Source organism: Agrilus planipennis, unplaced genomic scaffold (assembly GCF_000699045.2).
Source record: "Agrilus planipennis isolate EAB-ADULT unplaced genomic scaffold, Apla_2.0 scaffold81, whole genome shotgun sequence".
Lineage (NCBI taxonomy): Eukaryota > Metazoa > Arthropoda > Insecta > Coleoptera > Buprestidae > Agrilus > Agrilus planipennis.
In genome coordinates, this window is record NW_020438902.1 from 155,698 (window position 1) to 179,456 (window position 23,759).

A 23,759-nucleotide genomic window follows, 5' to 3' on the forward strand; every position below is an offset into this window, starting at 1 on the left:
GACTATCAAATTCAAATTCAAAATAGTTGACTATCACTAACATTAATGAGTCATCTTTTGGTTTATCTAAATATAGTTTATAATTCCTTTTTTTAATATTTTGACTTAAAAAAACAATTACACTATTGTTTTCAATATTTGATGTTATTTGCACTTATAAAATTAATCATTTAACCCGCTTTTCTTTTGTTTCAAAAGTATAAAAAGTAAAATAAATCGATTTTTATATAAAAAAAATCGGTTTTTCTTGTTTTTCAATATGGCGTACCTTTCTGATCGATTTAAGAATTTGAGGGGTTATTCTTTATTAAAAAGGGCATAAAAAAAAGTTTATTTCAAAATTGTTCTAGAACATTATCATAAAGAAAAAAAATAATTTCGGTAAAAAATGCCTGTTTTTAATGGTTATTATAAAGATTATGAGCTGTTATTTTTTCCGAGTATAGCCCTTATATACCTTCATAACGTGTATAAATTTCAATTAAATCGATTGAGCCGTTTTCGAGAAAAAAATTATTTTCTGATTTTTCGTTTTTTTGAATTTACTCAAAAACAAAAATAGATAGAGGTCTAAAATTTTCAAAATTAACGTACCTCATTAGTATCAATGTCCCCTAAAAAAAATATCCAGATATTCCGGCCCCAGAGGATAATAATTTCTGACCACAGTAGTGCATTCACGTCGAAAACGTTTTAAAAATTATGGTATAAAACATTGACGTTGTCATTCCCTGAGCAAACGGGTAATGCGAATGATATAACAGAACTGTTTTTAAATGTTATTACAACTACCGCAGATCAACTGGAAAATAAATGGGATACATGCGTAAAAAGGGGTTCAATGTGCAATAAACTGCACTTTCAATAAATAAAGCAATAAATTCTAGCCATATCGAAGTGTTGGCAAGGTGTACACAACCACGTCGCAGACGCACGAATTGCAAATCAAATTCAAACAAATCGATCTGCCGAAATTAAGAACTACACTGCTTCAACACATTAAACCAAAGAAAACAGAAAAAAGAATTTGAAAAGGTTCAAGCTTCGGCTAGAAAATATGACGCAGGTAGCGTGGTTCTAGTTTTGAAAACTGATCAACCCAGCACCGGACAAGGCCAAAAACTCGTTCTCCAAAACTTAAAGGACCATTTAGGACCGTTAACGTATTCCCTAATGATCGCTACGTAGTGGAAGTTTTAAGGTGAGGTGTTAAAAAATCAAAGACAGCTACTGTATGTATTTAGTATAATTTATTATGACATGAGTTTAGCTTGTAGATAGCTTGAGTTTATTGTTGGATCATGTCATAAAATAATTTGGTTGGTAATTGCATTCAATATCAGACTCGCCATGTTAATTATAATGAGTTAGTTATGTAGCTTAAGATGTCAGGTCTATCATTCCGAAAAATATTGAATTAGATTACGGTAACAGTCAAAAATACAAAGATATTTTAGTGTGGTAATTGAGACCAAGAGGCTTTTAAGCATTAAGACAAAAACTAGATCGAACCAAACAGCCCACCGAAACTATGACCGCCTACTACTTTAGCAAAATGGAATTGTTAAGAACATGTCAAATAACCGGCAAGAATGGGATTTGTTATTAAATTGGCGGCATTCAGGACATTACCATTCATAATATTGCACGAGCAGGCCGTGAACGCTTGAAACTTTATTTGAAGGATATTTGTCCATGTTGAGAGACGAAAAACCAACAGAAACAGCAGTTGGAAAGAAGAAGATGAAGGAAGTTAAGACTAGGGAAGATTTACGTACTAATTCCCTCTACCATAAAAGGTACACACCATACATCAAGCCTGGGTCCGAAAACATAATGTGTTATAATAATACGCAGGCCTTAAGTTAGGAGATATATTAGAGAAGGAAGATAGTATGGTGATAGCTAAGCTAGGTTATCCCATATGAAAGAAGAGATCGATGTAGCATTAAAAAACTTAAACATGTAGGGCAAGAGATTAGATATCGTATGTTTAAGCTAGTTAGTCATATTTACGAGACAGGGAAAGTCCCAGAGGATTATAAACGAAACGTGGTAGTAACCGTACCTAAAAAGAGACGCGCGGGATAGGTGCGAGATATTTAGAATAATCGATGATTAGAACAATTAGCTTAACTTCTCATGCGTCAAAAATCTTAACTGAAATTGTACAAGAGGATGAAAAAAGGAGCGGAAGATTAGGGGAAGATCAATTTAGGTTTAGAATAAATAGAAGAACGCGGAAGGCCATTCTAACTTAGTTTGTATAAAGAGCAACAGGCAGCTATAGACCTGGAGCTGCACCATACAGAAATAAATATTAGGAAGGGAGTCAGACAGGGATACACACAGCCACTGCTACTTTTTATTCTATACATCCAAGACGCTATCAACATCATTAAATACAGTGCAACTGTTGGAATAGATGTACAGGGGCAAAAGATTAGCATGCTTAGATTTGCAGATGATATAGCAGTGTTAGTATCTAGCAAGAAGATAGAATTAAATAAAATATTGCTTCACTATACAATAGCTACTTTTTAATCTATGCGTCCAAGAGGGGATCAACATCATTAAATACATGACAATCGTAGTAACAGATAGATATACAGGGGCAAAAGATTAGTATGCTTAGATTTGCAGATGATATAGCAGTGTTAGTATCTACTAAGGACGAGTTAGAGATAGCTTTAAATAAAATGGAAGTGGTATTGACAAAAGAGTACAGTTTGACAATAAACAAAAGTAAAACTGAAATATTGGTTTGCAAGGGAAGAAACAGTAAGGAAAGAGCAAATATAACGATAGGAAACGAAAAATTAGAAGATGTGACTGATTTTAGGTATCTAGGAAGTCAGATAAGTCAGGACGGAAGGAGTAGCAGGGATACAAAGCAGAGTATAACGCAGGGTCGAATCGCCTTTAATAAAAAGAATTCACTTCTGTGCTCGCGAACGGTTAATTTAGAAATTCAAAAAAGATTGTTAATGGTGTATGTTTGGAGCGCGCCGCTGTACGGGTGCGAAACATGGACGATAGGCGCTGCGGAAAAGAAAAGGTTAGAAGCGTTCGAAATGTGATGTTACAGGCGAATTATGATGATACCGTGGATAGAGAAGGTTAGAAATGAAGAGATATTAGAAAGTATAAGAGAACAGAGGACTCTATGAAAGTCAATAAGANATAAGAGTGGAGGGCCTAATGGGATTGAAATAAAGGTCATCAAATTTATAATTGAATCCCTTGCATCTGTATTAGCAAGAATTCTTAACGAGTGTATTATGACCGGAACGTGGCTTCAAAATTGCAGAAATAAATCCCATCTACAAAAGCGGTGAGAAATGCATGGTTACAAATTATAGACTCATTTCATTTACTTCAAATTTATCTACAATTATTAACTATTTATTTTATTTGCTGTTTTTATTATTGTTATCTGCAATATTGCAATCTACTGTATTGTAAGTGATTTCACAAAATTCATCTCAATTTCAATAGGAATCTTCATTTCCCATTCTTAATAACAATAATATTTAATAAGTAGTTTCCGAAATATTCTAATGGGTTTCTATTTCTATACATTTCTTAACTATACACGGCAGTGGCTATGAATAGTTACCTAACCTATCAACATTATGATTACCTTTTCTACATTTTTGCAGTCTCACACTCTCTTGTAGGTTTTATAATTACTGATAAATAAATAAATTACACGCAATAGGTAAATAGGTATTATCAAGCGAATAAATTAAAAATTTTATTAAATATAATGTATTAATTAATACATTATGCAAATTATTCATAATTGTGGATTTTTTTAGAGGTAAAATAAGTTTTTTAAGACGTATTATTTACATCTTGAATCTTAATTAAATTACAGTATTATTGACAAGTAATATAAAAGAGACATGCTCTACAAATAGAAATTGTAAAGAAAATAGAAGTTGCAGTCCGAAACCTGCCCTGGGCCTGAATTGGAAACGTACAAAAAAAATCTTAAAGTATTAAGGTGGTGCGTTACCCTTTTTTATGGGTAGTTCGCCAATAGCCGTCTTCGGATTAAAAAAATTAATTAAAATATTCCCAGACCGGACTGGCCCTTGGGTTTACTTTCAAATACGTTTTTCTCGGAAACGGCGGACAATCGGACTACGTAAGATTTACTTAATTTTCTGGTTTTATAGTGTGCTATAATCTTCTGCAAGATTGCTACTTATTTCAGAAGCACCCTTTATAGTAAATTTGATGATACTATAGAGGGATTTCTATAACTTGAATGGTCGATCATTTACATTTTACATTTTAATTATATTTACGTAAATCGGAAGCAAATAATATTAATTAACTAAACTTTTAAAAATTTACATATGGGCATGTAATTTCGGACATTTTCTTACACCTTCAATGAGGTGAAGCAGCATTTGTTTAACGTTAGTCACAGAAAATATGCCCAGAAAATGCGTTACTTAATTTTTATGCAATTTTCAAATGTCTGATAAAATTATATCTACACCAAAGTAATGCTTAAACAAATGACTTAGTTTAGTAGAATAAAGATTCGGGCTATAGGGCCGTGGTCTAAGTGAACCATTCTGTCCAGACGTTTCGTCGGCTACTGCAGCTGACATCTTCAGTGGTAGTGCTGTGTTGACAACGTGAACGTAGATTATATCTCTACAGCGACCGTCAAGACTTCGAGATATCAGCCGCAGTAGCCGACGAAACGTCTGGACAGAATAGTTCACTTAGACCACGGCCCTATAGCCCGAATCTTTAATCTACTATGGATTCCGGCAGTGAAAGCGTTTATTCTTATAATGACTTAGTTTATTTCCGAATTTGTTTACACCGTACGGTATCTACCTACATCTCAAATAAGTACTGCTTACTTGTTCAAGTTTTGACACCAACGCTAAAATTTAGTAATTTCTGGAATTTTATGAAGAAATTCCCGAATATTTAACAGTTATATCAGCTGATGATTTTACTGTTCAGAATTGTGTAGGTAGCGCAATTACGCGTATAAGTTAACCCTTACAAGTCTAAGTTTTATTGTTCATGTTAACAAAAAGAATATAATAAAATAATAGTAATAATATTATATGTTTAAACAAGTTCTATAGGTTTATTTTTGGACATAGTATTTGTATAACTGCATCATGCATTACAAACAAAAATAACTGCTAAACATTTACTTTTTAAGAATTATTTATTTACGAAATGCTACACAAGTTTTGTTCTTATTAAAAAGAAACTGACCTTTTTCGCAAGATACATGAGAAAATTCAGCAAAATATATTTCGGGGGTGTAAGCACAGCGTTGACTTTTTCTATTTGAATAATGATTGGACATTAGTCGACTTCGTCTCCTATTTTTGTCTATATCCCAATCATATAACCTGTATAACCTGACTTTAATCTTCAATCGCATTATTTTTTTCTAATCTCCTACGATACGTTACAAAAGTATCCAACTACTGCCGGAAATGTTAAGACAACAGGCTTGTCTTAGTGCGGCTTAGGCAACCGCCTTAAACCCGAAACTAACCGTTTAAAGTTAAGCAACAGTTCCACTTCTTAAGTGTCATTTATACTACTGTCATTTAATAGTATTACCTGGATAGTTTACTGGGAGTTTTGAAAATATAAATTTCGATATGCTGTTTCCGAATTTTAACTTTACTACCTCGTGTTTTTGCAGCTTGTGCCGCCATATTGGAAAATTTTCACTCAAAAGCAGTTTTTGAACAATATCTCCTTTGCGACTCATTCCACGATAAAAACATTTATATTATACAAAATAAAAGAAGAAAAAATTGCCTACAATTAATATAACCTTTTTTTTTCGTGAAATCAATAGTTTTGGCGTATGCACGCCGCAAAGTATACTTCAACACGCGTTTTGGTCAAAACACTCATTTCCACATCAGGGTGAGATAAAGTAACCGGACCCTTTTTTTATCGAGATATTGCCAGCACGCCTAATCCACATGCAATTCACTATCCCAAAATTTAGCGCATTCTTCTTCGCTTCGCTGTTCTTGATGGACTATAGTGTTGCGAGTTCATTGTCTTTAGTAACGACCAAAATTTCCTCCACATCATCCGCGATCGGATTATCAACTTCATCGCAATTCTCTTCATGCTCGATATCATCATACGTTTGCTCGAAAATAGTCTCTGTTTGTTCCTCTTGATCGCTATCTTGTAATGGAACTTACAAATAGGTACCACTACAATTCGTGCATGTAACGGAGCACTTTAACCCGCCCTTTCTGTATCCACAGGCTTTCTGACATCCCTTTTTGCATTTGCAAGAAATAAGTTTTAACAAGCTTTCCAGGGTTGGGGGCTCGAGTGTAGTGACCAAAATTAACCCGTTCTTGTTTCTTTTCCACCACAATTTCTCTGCATTTTATTCATTCTCATACTGCTGAACCTGGTGATAGGTTCTAAACGAATATTGTACTGCTGTTTTCTATTGGTGGTAACGACGCAATATTAAATTTACTTTTATATGTTAATGTTGTCAAGCATGCATATCTATAGTTACTTATACTTTTGTTACTTTTCATATTACTGTAAATGTATAATTCAATAGGAAAGCATTCACCAGTTTTAGCAATGACCTAGGGACCAGCATTTGAATTTTTGGACACTTTCATTTTTCCCTGATTAAATAATGCTAATGTATCATAGTCACTGAAGGCATGCAAGAATGCAATATAACCCGCGGCTATTTTATCTATCATACTTAGGCCATAGTCAGTCGATGTTTCAACGCACAGTAAAATATTTAGTTTACATAGTTTTTAGATTTAAATTAATTTTATTTTTAGAAAGATATTACACGAATTGTAAGTAATTTTCTCTACTTTCATTTTGCATATAAATGTTTTTATGGTGAAATAATCCGGAAAGGAGATATTGTCCAAAAACTGCTTTTAGGCGTCATTTTTACAATTTGGCAACTCAAGCGGCAAAAATACAAGGTCACAAAATTAAAATTCGGAAAAGCACACCGGAATCTATAAAATTACCCATTTTCAAAACATCTGGTAAACATTCCAGGTAACTTCTTTTTTAGACCCTAATGAATGTACTTATGGTGCAAACGATTACTCTGAGTTAAAATCTACTCAAGAATAAGTCATATTTATTTACCTGGGTGCAAACAAGTATAAAAAAATTTTAATTTTTTATATTTTTTTATTTTGATCAAAGTAACTGTAAAACCAAAAAATATGGAAGGTCACGCAATGAGTAAATCTCTAAATGTAAAAATCGTGAAAATAGAAACGTTAAATTTAGAATTAATCAAATTGGAAATAAAGACAGAAAAAGAGAAGAAAACTATCAAAACAGATAAAAGGAACTATATCTTGGAGGATAGTATGGAAGAATACATAATAATGGAAGGAAATTTTAACTTAAGAACTGCAAATACGGGTGGGAAAGAAACTAAAATGATCACAGAAGAAGATAGTAAGTAGGGAAGGGAAAACGTTAGCAAATTGGGTTTCTGGAATATTTATTCTGCATGGAAATTTAAAGGGAGATGAAGAAGGAGAATTCACACACAAATGAGGAAAAGAAAGGTCAGTAATAGATTATTTTAATCACTGATAGAAAAACGAATTCTAAATGGAAATATAAAGGTTCATGAAAGAGAATTCACATATATATGAGAGACAGGAAGGTCAGTAATAGATAATACAATCACTAATAGCAAAACTGAAGTTATAGAATGAATGCAGGTGGTAGATAAGGAGTCAGATGATCAAATATAATGCTTGGAACTAAAAATACAGACGAGGGAAGCAAATGAAGCAAGAGAAAACAATTATAAGAGAACGCTAGTGTGAAGAAGACACTTTAAATTAGAATAATATAACTGCAAAATGTCATATAAAAACTCGAAATCTGCACTACAAAAATGATTGTCACTGTGATTTGTATACCAACTGAAAGACCGAGCTTACAGAACTGATTTTTTAGTTTCAAACGAATAAGTATGGTCAAAACTTGTATTGTATAAGTATGCAAATGACTTAATGTATTTTTTTGCTATTTGATTAAGTAAAAAATAGAAAATTTTTCGAAGAAACAATTTTTCTGTATATTTTGAAATTAGCTTTTTGGTACGAAATCAATTTTTGTATACTTTGTCATGGTTTTTATCTTCATTGACGTACCCTAAAATAGCTAAAAACGCCACCAATAACTTTTATGCAGAAATACCTATATTCAGACACAGGTGCAGTCTATCCCTCACTATTACTCACTAATTTTGTGAGATGTATTACCTTGTGTAACTGAATTGAACAATATTATTCAACAAAAATAAATCATACCTTTAAAATCTTGAGACAGTAGTTTATCTGCTTCATCCAATACTAATATTCGACACAGATCCATATTGGGAACCCCTTTATCCATTAAGTCAAGTATTCGACCAGGTGTAGCGATAATTACGTGTACTTTTTGGTATATACGCATAATATCATCACGTAGATTTGTACCTCCAGTAGTAACCATTATCCGTACATTCATATGTTTTGCCAACTCGATACAAATTTGTGATGTTTGTAAAGCAAGTTCTCTTGTTGGGACTATTATTAATGCTTGAATGCAGTCTTTTGTTGTATCAACTTGCTCCAAAACAGGGATAGAGTATCCCCCCGTTTTTCCTGATTAAAAGATATAAATTACAAATAAATACAACAGTATAAGTACAAATTGTTAATTTCTTAATTTTAAGATGTAATTTTTCCAACATATGAATATAAGTACTAAAATTATTACCATCTCATTCTGGTTAAATAAACTCATTACTGAAATTACAAAGTTTATAATAATGTTATAATATGCTTACAGATAAAATAGAGCAGATAATTAATAAAAACAATTGGGTGGGTAAATAGGAATAATAGTAGTTATTATTACATACCTGTGCCATTTTTAGCACGAGCTAGAATGTCTTTTCCTGATAGAGCAATAGGAATAGATGCCTCTTGAATTGGAGAAGGCTTTTCCCAACCCTTTTCAAAAATACCCATCAGAAGTTCTCGTTTTAAACAAAATTCTTCAAACTCATTACCTCTCGTTTCAGTTACATCCTGTAAATGCACTTATTCAATAATGAAAATTGTAGAAAATATAAAGTATACGTAATTGTTACAAAGTAAAATTACCATCAGTATTTAAAAAAAATCAGTTACAAGAGTTGCCAAGGTATGCAGATAAGTAATAAATCTACATATGTTCAAGACTAACAATAAACAGTCACTGTCAATTTAAAAGTACTATACATTACAAGAAAACAAATATACTTACGCTTGTTTTTATTCTTCTGTCCTTTGGAGGTATTTTTAATTTTGCTTTCCAGCCAATATCATCTGTTTTATCATCTCTAAAACAACAAGTCTAATAATCGCCAAGTAATTAAAATAACAAAAGAAGTTTTAAAATCTCCATCAATTTATTGCCTTTCTATTCTTGACAATAGTCCATAATTATGAAACTTATAATCTCTTGATAATGAAATGAACAATATATAAAAACTACTTTCTGTTATACTTCAGTTTATAATCAACCTAGATTTCCATTAACAAGAACACTACATTAATTACAAATGAATCAACTATAATACTAGTCTCATAAACGTATTATTTTAACAATGCATTAACTGACTAAAGTATTTAAAATTGTTGCATAGTACTTACATTTTTGTCGACAATGACGACAAGTGGTTATTTGTACTTAAACTGTCGGTCATCATATCAACTTTCTGAATAGTATCTGCTTTATTACACTGTAATGTTTCAGGTTTATAAAACCTAAATTTTGATATCTACAATGTGTAGTAGTCTCTCTGCTCTGTTCCAGCAATTATCTTATGTTACCTCTACAAGAAAATACCAATAAAAATGTTTTAATTCAAAATCTGATGAATGAATAATACACATCAGTTGTCCCAATTTCATATAAATGAAATTAAAAACCAACCAAAATCTAAGCTTAATACATCTCTGCCGATATTTTTTAACGATAGTAATAATAAACAAAGTTAAATGTAAAAGGATGAATTTGGATAAATATTTGTCTGATAATATAAGATGGCTTCAGTAACGACTGAACAATAAAAAAAATTAAGAAGTACAGAAAATATATTTGAAAAATTACCTTATTTTGACTGCACATATAAAAGTAGAACTTCTGCAAATTCATATAAATCTCGAAATTTTTTCTCTAATGTTTTGTAAAGAACAACTATTAACCGTAGCCAGCTACTAAACGTAACGCCTCTCTTATCTATGACGCCTCTGACGCTTTATAAGTTGTAACCATAGATAACGGATATACATAAAGAAAGAGACACTCAACTCGACTTCGGATTGATTTTTGCGCCAGCTAGCAGGTAGTGTAGCAAACTAATAAACAAGGCGCGCACTTTAAATGGATTTGGGAGTTGTTTTACTGATGTAAAAGTTAATATAATAAGTGGCAAGAAATAATGTAATTTTCCTTATTTATAAAAAATACATTTTTTTAACATATAACTTCTTCGGTTTTTCTATTGGTAATTACATAATCTATTACTGACCTTCCTGTTCTTCCTATGTATGTGAATTCTCCTTCTTCACCACCTTTTATTCCATTCAGAAGACACATTCTATTATCGGAAACCCGATTCAGTGTAATATGTTTCGCCTCCTTATTACTAGTTTATCTCACGACAATATTAACTTCCCTCTTCCGTGATCATTTCATTTTCTTTTCCACCCTTATTTGCAGTGCTTGAGTTAAAATCTCCCATTATTATGTATCCTTCCTTAGTATTCTTTAAAATTTTTTCTACTTTTACGCAAGTAATACTCCGTTTATCTCTCATGTACACATTTATGAACGTTTTTTTTCCCTTTCTCTGTCTTTATTTTTAATCTGGTTAATTCTTTATTTAACATTTTCTAATTGCGGTGACCATTTTTCCTTTTAATTTTCCTCTTTTCACTTCTATTCTTGCCTCAACAAGTAAAAATTTTTAGTTTATCAATTTGTTTTCAACCAATCTTTTTCATCTATACAGGTTTCTGATAAATTTATTGCGTCATATTTCCATACTTTTTCCTATTCGAACTCTATATTTCTGATATCCGCCACATTCCAAAAGATGCTACTTTTACCCCTCTTTCATTGCGTTTATGTTTTCTTTTTCCTACTTTTTCTTGTAAATTACTCTCTAAGTATCTAGCTTTAATACACACTGTTGTTTCTAATATTCCTCCTATATCTAAGTTATTTGTACTTTTATTTCTAATTTGGTATTTACTGTCTACATTGTCTTACTGTTCCAATACTACCAATTACCGGAATATAGGTGTTATTCTTTCGTTAAATTTACGTTTGATTATAGATTTATTGTCTAATGATAAGATATAATGTAAAAGAATCGTAGCAACACTATGTAACTCTATTTACACAAGAGTAACCAGTATAGTTCTTACAGTAAAATTTACAATTTTGGTAAATTGACGAAAAAGGATAAGAAGGTCAACCCTTATTAGCATTTGATGGCTTGAAGCGTAAACAAATAGCGATGACTCGTTGTGTTTGTAGACGTCATTTGTCTTTTTCCTCGGCTAACCTCTTTGATCACTTTTGGTCCCTTTTGTTATACATCTGCCTTGATAATGTCTACAGGCAAGGTACCTCGTAATAAAGTCAGCCGGATTGTCGTATGTATGTACATGTCAATCTGATAAATTTGTAATTGTTTGAATGTCTGAGGTACGGTTGACTACAAAACTTTTAAGGTGAGATGATTTACGAATCCAGTTTAATGTAATCATTGAATCTATCTAGAAAAATACTTCATCTACATAGCTTGATCTATATGTTTATCGATAGATGATTTAACTGGAAATTTGACAGACGTAAAATGACGTGTAATTTTAATTTTGGGATTGTTTGTATGGTTTTTATGAGTAGTAACCTCTGATTTGACGCAGAACAGTCTAACTCAAACATTGCCGCAGTAAATACACGCTACAAAAGCTCTTTCACTTGCATCAGAAAAGCGTGTAGCTAAATTTTGTTGGAATAAAACCCTTAGAACCATTACATGAACTCTGTCACCTTTAGTACAACAAAATATAGTTTGCTTCTTGTTCTTGTCATAGTTAGTAAAAAGACATGCTATTTTATGTAGCGTTATCCTTTTGTATTTCTTTAAATAAATAATTATTAAACTAACTAAGGGTGTTCACATTTTCTTTGTCAATATAAAAAATTTATTAGGTTATGGACCACGCAGAGTTGAATTTTTTTCACGCAATATTAAATGGATTTACTAAATACCTATTGATAAAATTGTTGAATGTATTTTGAGGCTAGACAAGAAAAAGTAGAAACAGTAAATCACAATGAGTTAAAACTAACAATTGATAAGCTAGAAGGTCCGGCTCAAAATGGAAATGGCACATCGACATGATATTTCGTGAGCATAACCTTGAATGGTGAATCGAAATGTCCTATACTTTCAGAAACAGGTAAAACTCGAACAAAAAAAAAGAACTGCAAGAATGGATGCAGAATAATGTAAAAGCAGCAGATATCATCGCAAGGACACTGAACAAAACAACACCAGAATTAGTGTTAATTTGTACTCAGGGTATGGGTACTTCGACTACAATGACCAATGACCCCTAATAGATGTGTCTAAAAGGAGTCATTGTAAGATGCTTTAGAAGCTAACGTGTTAGTAGTAATTGATAGTACGAAAATTGTCATTTCGCAAAATTGTCAGTAGATCGCGCTTACAGAAATTATTTTGATTCGGTGCGGAAAGAAAAACAGAATCAATCATTGTAAGCATTCCCTATATCTGCAGTTAGTCGTTTGAGAGTTACAAGCATTTTTTTGAACGATATGGTATAATCCACCAATGTCTTGGTGGTCTAAGTATGCCATTAATATTTGCAACACCCTGTATATTTCTGAGAAATTTATTTTTATTACTGCAACACACCGGAAATCTCGGAATCCTGTACCAATATATAAGCTGTTACAGTCAATGTTTGTGCAAAATAATAAATTCTAACTGTCAACCTTTTCTCCGCATAAATGTTCAAAAAGTTCTTATATCTAGTTTTTAAAGAAGTCTGATTTTATCAAAGAATTGAAATATGTAATAATATGAAGGGTGTTCCACTGAAAATAAGAAAGTTGGGTATTTGCCAGCAAAAACTGAACATTCTGTAGACTCACAGATAATTTTAGAAATGCACAATAAAAATTAAGACGACTTTTATGCGAAATATTTGTACCTAAAAGTATGAATAACGCCGCTATAGAGGGGTCTTAAGTGGGACGTGAATCAATAGAAATGCACCTGTGATTATCAAATCTGGTCCGAAAATATTTACTCAAGGTCAAGCAATTTAGTTGTATAAACAGACCTGCAAAAGATACTGTAAAATTGCTGTATGTAGAAAGTATAAACAATATATAATATAGCTGATAATCTTTTGTAATATATGTATACGTTTTTGTATGTTATATACATAATATATTTATAACATTTACCGACGGTGTTGAAGTAAGAACGCATGTTATACATAGTAATTTGAATTTCATAAAACTAACTGCCTTCGTCCCTACATTCGTCGTTATATCTAATAACCTTCCACCTTCACGTGTTTTTCTCTTGAAAAATAGCCCATTTTCTGGTTAAATACAAACTACTTAATATGGTTTTCCTATGAGAGGGGTCGACAAGCTGCGGCTCATTCTAGAGACAATTGCGCCTCTTCAAGTCCCCAACAAAAAAATAAAAGTTATGCAATGCACATGTGAGGCCCTTTTATTTAATTACCACATTGTCCGATATAAATTTGAAAAAAACTAAAAGCCGAATTAAAAATTCGTGGCTTTTTGAAATTTATTAAACAATATTTTTTATTGAGAATGCTGTTTTCAGCTTAAAAGTTTGCTGACCTCTGACTTATAAGAATTGTTAGCGAACAAAACTTTTTATCGCAAACAACTAATATGTTCGCATTTTTCTTTTGGTACGGGATGAAAGGGAGAGAGCAACCGACCCATTATGTCCCAATGTCCGTGTGTCCTTGCGTACCGCTCAATCTTAACGCACTGCATTATTATATAACTTTGCTTTATTTACTACAGTACGTGCAGAAAGTTGACTCTACGAACATATTATTAATAATGAGAAAATTATAGTTTCCAATGCTGCTCAAGTTTTTTGTAGTACATGGTATTCAACAGAAGTTTGAAGGAAACAAGTACAGTGAAACATTGGTAAATGTTTACTTTTAACTACCCTGCTACATTCATTTAGCGGCTGCTTGTTGCTGTAGCAATGATACAATATTGTATTGTTGTAGGTAGCACTTTCATGGTACGTTACCTTTGGAAATACTACAGGAGATAGAAAACCCTTGGAATATCATCCCATCCAATACAACAGTATCCTGCAAAGGTCTTTACTTTTGCTGATGTGTCTAGATAAACTAACGTAAAACACAGCACTTTTGCTTGATAAACCAAATGGCTTACTGAATCATTAAATTGTTGTAGGTTGCAGTAAATCATCAAGTAGAATGGCTTATTGATTTTTCTGTAACGATTCTTCCATCATCTGCCTTAAAGATTCAGTAGGTGGGTAGATGGATCGAGCAGCTTAGTAGTGGTGCTGTAGTGGTTTTAACCATGAAGAAAGGAGGACACAAAATTTCCTGTAACACTATTAGCTCTCTACCATTCTCATTTATCAATTATCTACATTCTACATTCTTCTCTAGCATTATCTTTTACGCTCTCATAAAAAGTGTTTTAACGTCTGCATTCTGCATTTTGTTTCCTCTTTTTTCATCCAATATTTACTTTCACTACATACGTTCCCCGTTATAAATCTCACTATCCTTTCCTTCCCCAAATATTCCGGTTGTAAATCCCCTTGTCACTCTTCTCATAGAAATCTCTTCAGCCCTTTCGCGTATTTCGAATTTAGTATACGTTTTAAGTGTTCCCATCTTGTTATTTCGTATCTCCTTTTGTTCACCACATTCCCCTTTACTTTTTAAGCCTTTCCCTCTTGTTTCGCAGCTTCTTTTTTACCGCATTCTCCTATACTTTTTAAGTGTCCCCTCCTGTTATTTAGTAGTTCCTTTTCTTTACTACATTCCCCCATACTTTTTAAGTCTTCCCTTACTGTTATTTCGTAGTTCCTTTTGTTTAGCGCATTCCGCTATACTTTTTAAGCGTCCCCCTCTCGTTATTTAGTACTTCCTTTTGTTTACCACATTCCCTATACTTTTTTAGTGTCCTACAGTTCTTTTGTAGTTCCTTCTATATACAACATTCCGCTGTACTTTTTAAGGCTTCTGCTTTTGTTATTTCGCATCTCCTTTTATTTATCACTTTCCCGTACACTATTTTGAACCTTCCTCTATTGTTTTTTCATATCTTCTTTTATTTATCCCATTCTCCTACACGTTTTGAACCTTCCCCCATTCGTTATTTCGTACCTCCTACTGTTTACTACATTACCCTAAGCTTTCTAAGTCTTCGCCTCCTTATTTCGTAGCTTCTTTTGTTTACCACATTCCCCTTAAATTTTTTAGCGTTTCTTTGTTTCGTATACCCTTTTGTTTACCAAATTTTCCTAAACTTTTAAAAATCTTCCCCTCCTGTTATTTTGCACCTCCTTTTGTTTACTATAGTCCTCCAAACATTTTAGTCTTCCCCTCCTTATTTCGAATCCCCTTTTGTTTACAACACTCACCAAACAACATCTGAACAACGCAGCTCCCAATGAAACGAGTAAAACGTGTCGGCCCACGCGTTAAGAGTCCCTAGAAGCTATCCTTACAGTAAATCAGTTCGAGCTCCAGACATTAACGGAACGAATTGAGACTGCTCAAACTCAAGATCCCGAAACGCAAGCCGCTGTGGACCATTGGAGCCGTGTCCAATGTGCTGGAGCGCAGAATCTCGGCCAGGCAAGATTCCTCGCACTTTATACGGTGGAAAACAATCTCCTGTATAAGAAGATCGGGCAGAGATGACTCCTATTCGTGCCTGCCAATTTACGGGGACACGTCATGTACCATTACCCCGATGCAATAGACGCCAGACACCCTGGACGGGACGAGACCTTCTTGAAGATAAGGGAATAATTATATTGGCCTTATTTAGGGAAGGATGTTCGACAATATGTTCAAATTTGCCGTCTCTGCGCCTGCGCAAAGACGAGGCGCCAACAAGCCGCACAATAGCGCCCCCGTATACCCCGGAATGTGTGGGAAGCTATCTCCATCGACACCATGTAGACAGGATGAAAAGTACTTACGTTTGAAATGAATAACTGTTTGGAGACAATTTGTGTTTTTCAAAATGGACAACATATTGCTTCCCAATTGACTAAAAACGTCACTACAAAAGAATCGCCCTTGTGTCGGTTGACTGAACATTTGTTTTTAAATATTGCTATTAATATTAAGATATTTTAAGTTTAAAACCATTTATTATTTTTAATTATTTTTCGTAGAAATTGNTACGATGCTACATTTTAGGATTACGTATGCTCCAACAAGGTCCATTTAAATATATGGATATCTACTTGCTGAAACGAATCCCGGCGTAGCTAACCTCTACGTGATAGCCACGTTACTATAATCGAATAAAATATTCGAAGTGGTCTGTATTCTGTTGAAACTGCCAGACTAAAATGTAGCAATGTACTACAGATGACGTTTACCGCGCCATTTGTAGTATTTTCTAAAACGCGCTGTTAAGACATTAGGTAAAAGTTGGTCTGTGTTTTGTCGAAACCATCCGCGATGCACTGATGAGATCTAAAAAGATCGATCGCGATTCGCGTCTGGCACTTTCAACAGAATACAGACTACTTCGAATGATTTTATTCGTTTAAATAAAAGGACGATTACGTTATGATCATGAATTGAGATTGCGATGTATTCGAAACAAAAATTAAAAAGGTGTGATAGTAAAGCAAAAATTTCCCTTAACTCGAACATAACTGCCCGAATCGGAATTTTAAATTAATTTTAAACCTTTCACTCGTTGAGTGAATAGTTTTAAGATTGAAACGAAATTAATAATATTAAGCTGAAAAATAAAAATTAATAAAGTGCATGCAAAATAATATTCTTTATAAACCTTCAGTTAACGTTTTTTTTTGTTTTGAAGGCATGTAATCGAAAAAGAATTTTCTACAGTTAGAATTTTACAGACTTCTATTCAAGTTAAAACAATTTTTAATATTCTGTTGAAGTTCGGTTTTGGCTTTTAAATTCTGCTGTTAAAATATCTAGAGTAAAAAGAAATAAAAAATTTTACTTTGAATGAATTTTTGATTTAACATTTTCCTGTCTGTAATAAGTGTTCTATTCAGATATGCACTAAATTTCTCTTTTCGAAATATGTTTTTGGTATTGAACTGTTGCTTCTAAAATTCTTCGTAGTTTTTTCGTTAAAAAAGTAACTTTCTATTTGTTTTTTCTTCTGCAAGATCGTCGTTCTTGCGGAATTTCAGGGTCGACAGAGCTATTTCGTTGCGCATAAATATAAGTATACGTAGGAAAAAACCAATACACCGCTTTCAATGCTTCATTTGAAAAATAAACGAAAAAGGCTCTATACTGCTCATGGCAGTTTATAAAGGCTAATGCCTCGGCGAATTGGACAAACAACTTGGACGTTAAACTGTAAAGTAGCAACTTGAAATACTGTTATTACTGATTGTGAGTCAAAGCTTGTGGTTGTTTACACGATTGGGCCATAATTCCGAAAAAGTTGTACAATAAAATATGGGGTGCGCCTTATGAAATAGTTACTAAGTTGAGCAGAAAACTATCAGGGCTGTACTCCGAAATGTAAAATTGATGTCAAAAGTAGGTACAAATACAGACCACCTCGAATTATTTTATTCGATTATGGTACCGTGCCTATCACGTTAAAGTTGGTTACGCCGGGATTCGTTTTCAGCAAGTAGATATCCATACAAGTGGACCTTGTTGGAGCATACTGTCACGCAGTGAAATTTTAATGAAATTCAAAAAACCATTTATTATTTTTAATTATTTTTCGTAGAAATTGTATTTATATCTAAAGCCACACCAGAACATGTTTTATTTGATATTTTTAAAAACACCCTTCAATACAGTGAAATCGCCTTAAAATTAATGAAAGAAAAAATGAGAGGACAAGCAATTTCCACGTTATTACAATAGAAGTAGCGCAACTTACAAACAATAAAATTAATCATATTGTCTTTCAGACACTAATTTAGCCGTTGAAGCATTAAATAAAATAATAAACCTACTGTAATATATTTGCAAAGTCTACACTGAAATGAGGTCGTTTAAAATTTTGGTGTGTACAATTCTTGTGTACAGATTATTTATTGCCACAAGAAATCCATTACTGAATAATATTTTATTTATACTTACACAAAACAAACATTACTTATCTGCTACTTATTCCCCATCTTTCTTGTCCTTTTCTTGCTGGCTTTCAAATTTTTTCTCATCTATTTGAGCTCCTTGAATACTCTCACAATGCTGATGTCCACTGCCGGAACCAATGTCCTCTGCAATATTTCTTTCATTGTCTGTACCTGGTGGTGGCCCATACAAGGGCAGAGGATGCACCTCGCTAATAGTTGAGGCTGGTGGATGTTGTCCATCCATCGGAGCTGAATGCGAATATGGATGTGATCGCCCCATGTGAGGTGGATACTGTGGGTAGGGCTGATAGTATGGAAGAGGAGAATATTGAGGATAACCTTGATGATNTTTTTTACTAATTACACAATAAATCTTGATTAATTTGTAGAATCTTTCATGTAAGAGGTTGGAGAGTATCACTTTTTGAAAATTTTATTTTCTGCATATAAAAAATTGTCAAATACACAAGTTTGTAATATGTCGCCGTATATGCCTGTGCAAAGCACCTTCATTTCATTTTGTCATAATGTAAATAAGCAGAAAACTTCTTACTCTCATCTATTTGAGCTCCTTGAATACTCTCACAATGCTGATGTCCACTGCCGGAACCAATGTCCTCTGCAATACTTCTTTCATTGTCTGTACCTGGTGGTGGCCCATACAAGGGCAGAGGATGCACCTCGCTAATAGTTGAGGCTGGTGGATGTTGTCCATCCATCGGAGCTGAATGCGAATATGGATGTGGTCGCCCCATGTGAGGTGGATACTGTGGGTAGGGCTGATAGTATGGATGAGGAGAATATTGAGGATAACCTTGATGATATCCCTGTTGTTGAGAATAACTGTAGGTATGATGTGGTGGTCTTGGTGGCAACGGAACGGACTGCGGATTATTACTAGGATATTGCTGATATGGCATTATAGTTGGAGATTGATTAGGAGGTGAAGGACCTGTAGAATGCGGCATACTGTGTACAGGAGGTGTCATATGAGAAGGCATATTATGGCCGATTGGAGGAGGCGGCAAAATATTTCCTGAAGTAGGTTGGGTATTTTGAGGCGGAATCCCGCCCGGTCCTGGGTGGTGATGTGCTGTCGGTGTTTGAGCAGCATTGATACTATGTTGTGGTGATTGGGTGTGGGTTGGAAGGGAAGAAGAATGATGAGTTACAGACCCAATGTGAGAAACAGGTTGAGGGGCTTGTTGCTGATGTGGAAGTTGATGAGATTGAGACTGAAGTGATTGATTAGATGGTTGTGAATGATGCAAAACAGAAGGTGGTGGTTGTTCATTACTTTGTACTTGCTGAGATTGCTGCTGAGAAGATTGCAAAGACATATGAGAAGTTGTTTGCTGATCTTGTTGTGCATGCTGATTATTTGAAGACAATACTGATGAGTGAGAGCCATATTCATTTCTAGAAGCAGATGTTTCCATAAGCTTTGCTTCTTGCGAACCAATTCCGTTTGTTACATGTTCAACTTGAAAGCTTGATCTAATTTCTTTTGTTTGCTCTACACTTGTTTGCTCCTGAAATAAAAGTATTAAAAAAAACACCTTGTCTTTATAAACTTTATATACTTACATGTTGATGAGTTTTCTGTTTAAAATCAGTTTCTCGATTAACATCATTATTCTGTAGTAATTGCTGTTCTGAAGAAACAATTTCTGTTTTTGGTTTATGCTCTTCTAATACTTTGATTCGTTCCTTTCTTAAAATATCATATTGCCGTTCCACCATTTTTTGAAAAGTATCGTCGTCAACAGCAGGTTTACAATGCTGTAAAGAAACAAATCATAATTATTTTGTACGAGAAATGTTGACCCTGGACTTTGCGTAATCCATACACAAATCGCGTCGTAGACTTTTATGTATAAATTATTAACAGAAAGATTCTTGTCATAATTGAAATCAACAAAATTACTTCCAGTAAAACAATATGCAATAAGCAAGCAATCGTTCTGATATACCAACCGTTTTGACGATCATTAAATAATAAATATACATCTCCTCAATTTAAGTTATTTTATTTATTACCTATCATCAGAAATTAAAATCTGACAATAAGAATGACCTTCAAGATCATTTTAAAATCAAGTTAATTTTTTAAACAAGAGCATCTATTGTTAATTGCAGAAATAAAGTGACGTGGAGAACATTTCATACTTAAGTGTATCTATGACTAATGGGTTTCTATGGGGTCTGCTGCATATTCATTTTTACCGCTCTTATAAGTGCCATTTTGTTTTTAAACAGGTCACTTAATTAATAAAATTATCTGCATATACAGTTTCTACCTTCTTTAATTCTTCTTGAAACTGTTCACTGCTTTCTACAAATTTTCTTTTTTTTGCTTCAAATTTTTCCTCTATCTGTTGTAATTCTGCCTCAAGTTTTTTTTGATGCATTGTGAGGGATTGAACTTGACGTTTAAGTACTTGCATACGAGATGTCGTCACCACTGAGCGAACATCAGGAACCACACTATCCGAGAAGATATCGTTGATTAATCTATGATTACGTATATATCGAGCATAAGCAACATGTTTCACCGAGTATCCATCATCCTGATCTAAAACAGATTTAATGAATTTTGTATGCTTTTAATAAGCAATACAATACAAAACATACCGTCCTCATCTTCTGCTGGTTGAATCTCGATTCTTCTATCAGCTGCTGCTTGCTTGGATGAACCACTGCTACGTTCATGAGTATCCCTTTCATCACTTCCTTGAGTGACTGCAAACATTTACCTGTACCTACTATTATTACTGCAGATCAATTGTACTTACAAGATTTTCCTCTATTTTTAGCAGCAATATATGCCAAATAAGCAGGTGAATTATGATATGTCTTCAGTGTTTTTTCATACTCAATCTGTTCATATTAATTACTTATTACAAATGATATATAACAACTAACATAATACACAAAAATATGATTGCTAAATAGTATTACCTTTTCTGTTTCATATTCTTCTACAAATTCTTGCTTTTCACTTTCTGGTAGATCTCGCCACATTTGGCCAATTATTTTTCCGATTTCCCATAATTTCAATTCTGGGTTTTGTGCTTTTACAGTATCCCACACTTTACGACTATACCTCATATACGGCATAAGAGGTTTTTCCGGTGCTTTAGGGGGTTTGGGTGTTTTGGCATCGTTCTTAAAATGTTAATTTATTCATTCCCTTATCCAATACTGTACACAAATAAAATCAACTTACAGAACTACTTTTTCCAATTTTCTGAGGCAAAAATCCAGGATTTCCACTAGGTGTTGCAACAAAAGGGTTTGTTTCATTCTATTCCCCATCTTTCTTGTCCTTTTCTTGCTGGCTTTCAAATTTTTCTGAAAGAAAAAAATAATTTCAAAAAAATTAAGGCATTTTTTCTGCGCTATCAGTATAAATATCTTGAATTCAATTCTCTAAACTACTTGTATGAAAGGAAGGATTTAAAAGTTAATGCATAAGTAAAAAAAAAACATTGATGAATTTTTTACTAATTACACAATAAATCTTGATTAATTTGTAGAATCTTTCATGTAAGAGGTTGGAGAGTATCACTTTTTGAAAATTTTATTTTCTGCATATAAAAAATTGTCAAATACACAAGTTTGTAATATGTCGCCGTATATGCCTGTGCAAAGCACNGTACTAGATCCTCCTGAGGCACGAAGTCTTTCTAAGACAGAAAATAATAAAATGGTCAACATTTATGAAAGCAAAAATTTGAATTATTAAACTCTGTGAGCCCAGACATTACAAAGGTATGTTCATTTAAAGCGTAGTACTCAAAATAACAATTAAGTTGTATACTATCTCCTTCAATTTTAATTTCAAAATGTATTGTAAACACCAATTTTTTAAACTTTCTACTAAGAAAAATGCTAAGATTATAAGCCAAACAAAACTGCCTAAAACACTTTATAAAACAAAAAAGTTGCATTACCTTTGAGTATGTTGAAGGTCATTGGGGAACCTGTGGACAGTAAATTTGAACAACAAACACAAACAAAGCCAATCATGAGCACTAGTAGTCTACAAAAGATCCATAGTTTGTAATTTGAAATAATCAACTTTCAAATGTAGTGCAAATGTTTACATTCATAGAGATTATTACAAACCAAGGTATGCCATAACTTTAATTTTACTTATTTCATGCTGATTAAAATAAATCTCATATAGCCACTGATGAAGTAGTCAAATAATCAATTGCATTAGTGTCTATAAGGTTACAAATATCCATAATACAGGTATATTATAAACATAAAATATCATGTAAAAATGAATAATTCAGATCTAAATAAAACAAATTCTATGCTTCATTACATCTTTAAGATCTGTCTATAAAAAAGAAAACAGTATATTACCAATTACCAGCTTTTTTTAGCATGCACTCTAATAATAATAAAACTATATGTAATTAATCTGAGGCAATATAAGTACTTGAAACTGCAATGGTTAATTGATAATAGAATTTATTTTGTTTTTATTATAAATTCATGCCGTGCAAGCTACTGAAAAATACATTGTTAAAATAAACTTCATGAAAAAGATGTAAAATTATATCTAAAATAATCATTCACAAGCATAACAAAATGGATAATTTTTTAACTTTTAAAGTTCTTACGATTTGGAGTTTGAGGTCCAGACATTGACACTGCTGCTTGTTTATAATTTGAGGGAAGAGCCATTTTCTGATGTACAAATGGTCAAATCACTGTATCTCTTGTTTAACAGTATTGATCTAATGATTCTAAATACCAAATAAATAAATTGAGTTTATAAAAGAAAAGAAATTGTTTAAATCAAATCATAAGTTAGACCATTTTCCAACCAATTTTACTTTATTATAAAAACAACTATTTGGAATCGTTCGACAACTTCTACTCCTAGCTAACAGAAATTGTAAATTTGAAAAATAAGTAACTATTATTCCCTTTAAAAAATCATTGGAAAAGTAAAAAACGGTTTAAAATACAAACTTCAAACAAATTAGCAATTTAGTTATTTTTTAGAATAGTACAATCATTTATTACACGTTAACAATAAAATCTACCTAATCAAAACATAAAAAATGGCGAAACTAAACTTTTAAATCTTACCATACTTATTCATTCTTGGGAAAATCACTACGAAAGCGAAAATAATATAATAATTAATTAGTTTAGTAAATGGAATGCCTGCAATATTAATAAATTATTTGACGTCTATCATACGTCTATGCCCAACCATAGATAATAGCTCTAACCATAGGCT

The 23,759-nt window shown here is 32.9% G+C and overlaps 2 protein-coding genes and 2 long non-coding RNA genes across 6 annotated transcripts in view; 1 reads left to right on the top strand and 3 right to left on the bottom strand.

The window, feature by feature from the left end:
• Positions 1-10,766, bottom strand: part of LOC108737217 (putative ATP-dependent RNA helicase me31b) — a 20,857-nt gene extending 10,091 nt beyond the window's left edge. Inside the window, exons 1-5 of one of the 2 annotated variants that reach the window (XM_018469941.1) lie at positions 10,186-10,335; positions 9,726-9,907; positions 9,337-9,412; positions 8,951-9,119; positions 8,355-8,690 (exon numbers count right to left, since the gene is read on the bottom strand). In XM_018469941.1, coding sequence (XP_018325443.1) covers positions 8,355-8,690; positions 8,951-9,119; positions 9,337-9,412; positions 9,726-9,781 — 637 coding nt within the window. In that variant the 5' untranslated portion in view covers positions 9,782-9,907; positions 10,186-10,335. Of the gene's footprint in view, positions 1-8,354; positions 8,691-8,950; positions 9,120-9,336; positions 9,413-9,725; positions 9,908-10,185; positions 10,336-10,606 lie in introns of those variants that run through there. The other variant, XM_018469942.1, reaches the window with a different exon arrangement.
• Positions 10,767-12,253: 1,487 nt separating this feature from the next.
• On the top strand, positions 12,254-16,538 carry LOC108737218. The gene is made up of 3 exons (XR_001937829.2): positions 12,254-14,322; positions 14,409-14,539; positions 14,602-16,538. It is a non-coding gene; the product is annotated as an uncharacterized LOC108737218 (long non-coding RNA).
• A 1,994-nt stretch (positions 16,539-18,532) lies between these two features.
• Positions 18,533-21,797, bottom strand: LOC108737229 (SWI/SNF-related matrix-associated actin-dependent regulator of chromatin subfamily E member 1). Its single transcript, XM_025973296.1, has 8 exons — positions 21,723-21,797; positions 21,455-21,661; positions 21,289-21,373; positions 21,128-21,235; positions 20,794-21,068; positions 20,081-20,275; positions 19,047-20,025; positions 18,533-18,572 (listed from the first exon to the last, which is right to left on the bottom strand). Exons 2-8 carry the CDS (start codon positions 21,611-21,613, stop codon positions 18,562-18,564), a joined length of 1,812 nt encoding a protein of 603 aa, XP_025829081.1. The 5' UTR covers positions 21,614-21,661; positions 21,723-21,797; the 3' UTR covers positions 18,533-18,561.
• A 354-nt stretch (positions 21,798-22,151) lies between these two features.
• LOC108737231 lies at positions 22,152-23,738 on the bottom strand. Of its 2 annotated transcripts, none has more exons than XR_001937830.1 (4): positions 23,606-23,738; positions 23,131-23,256; positions 22,450-22,479; positions 22,152-22,182 (listed from the first exon to the last, which is right to left on the bottom strand). It is a non-coding gene; the product is annotated as an uncharacterized LOC108737231 (long non-coding RNA). The 2 variants fall into 2 exon arrangements; XR_001937831.1 differs by having other exon boundaries at positions 22,450-22,538.
• Between the last annotated feature and the right edge of the window lie 21 nt (positions 23,739-23,759).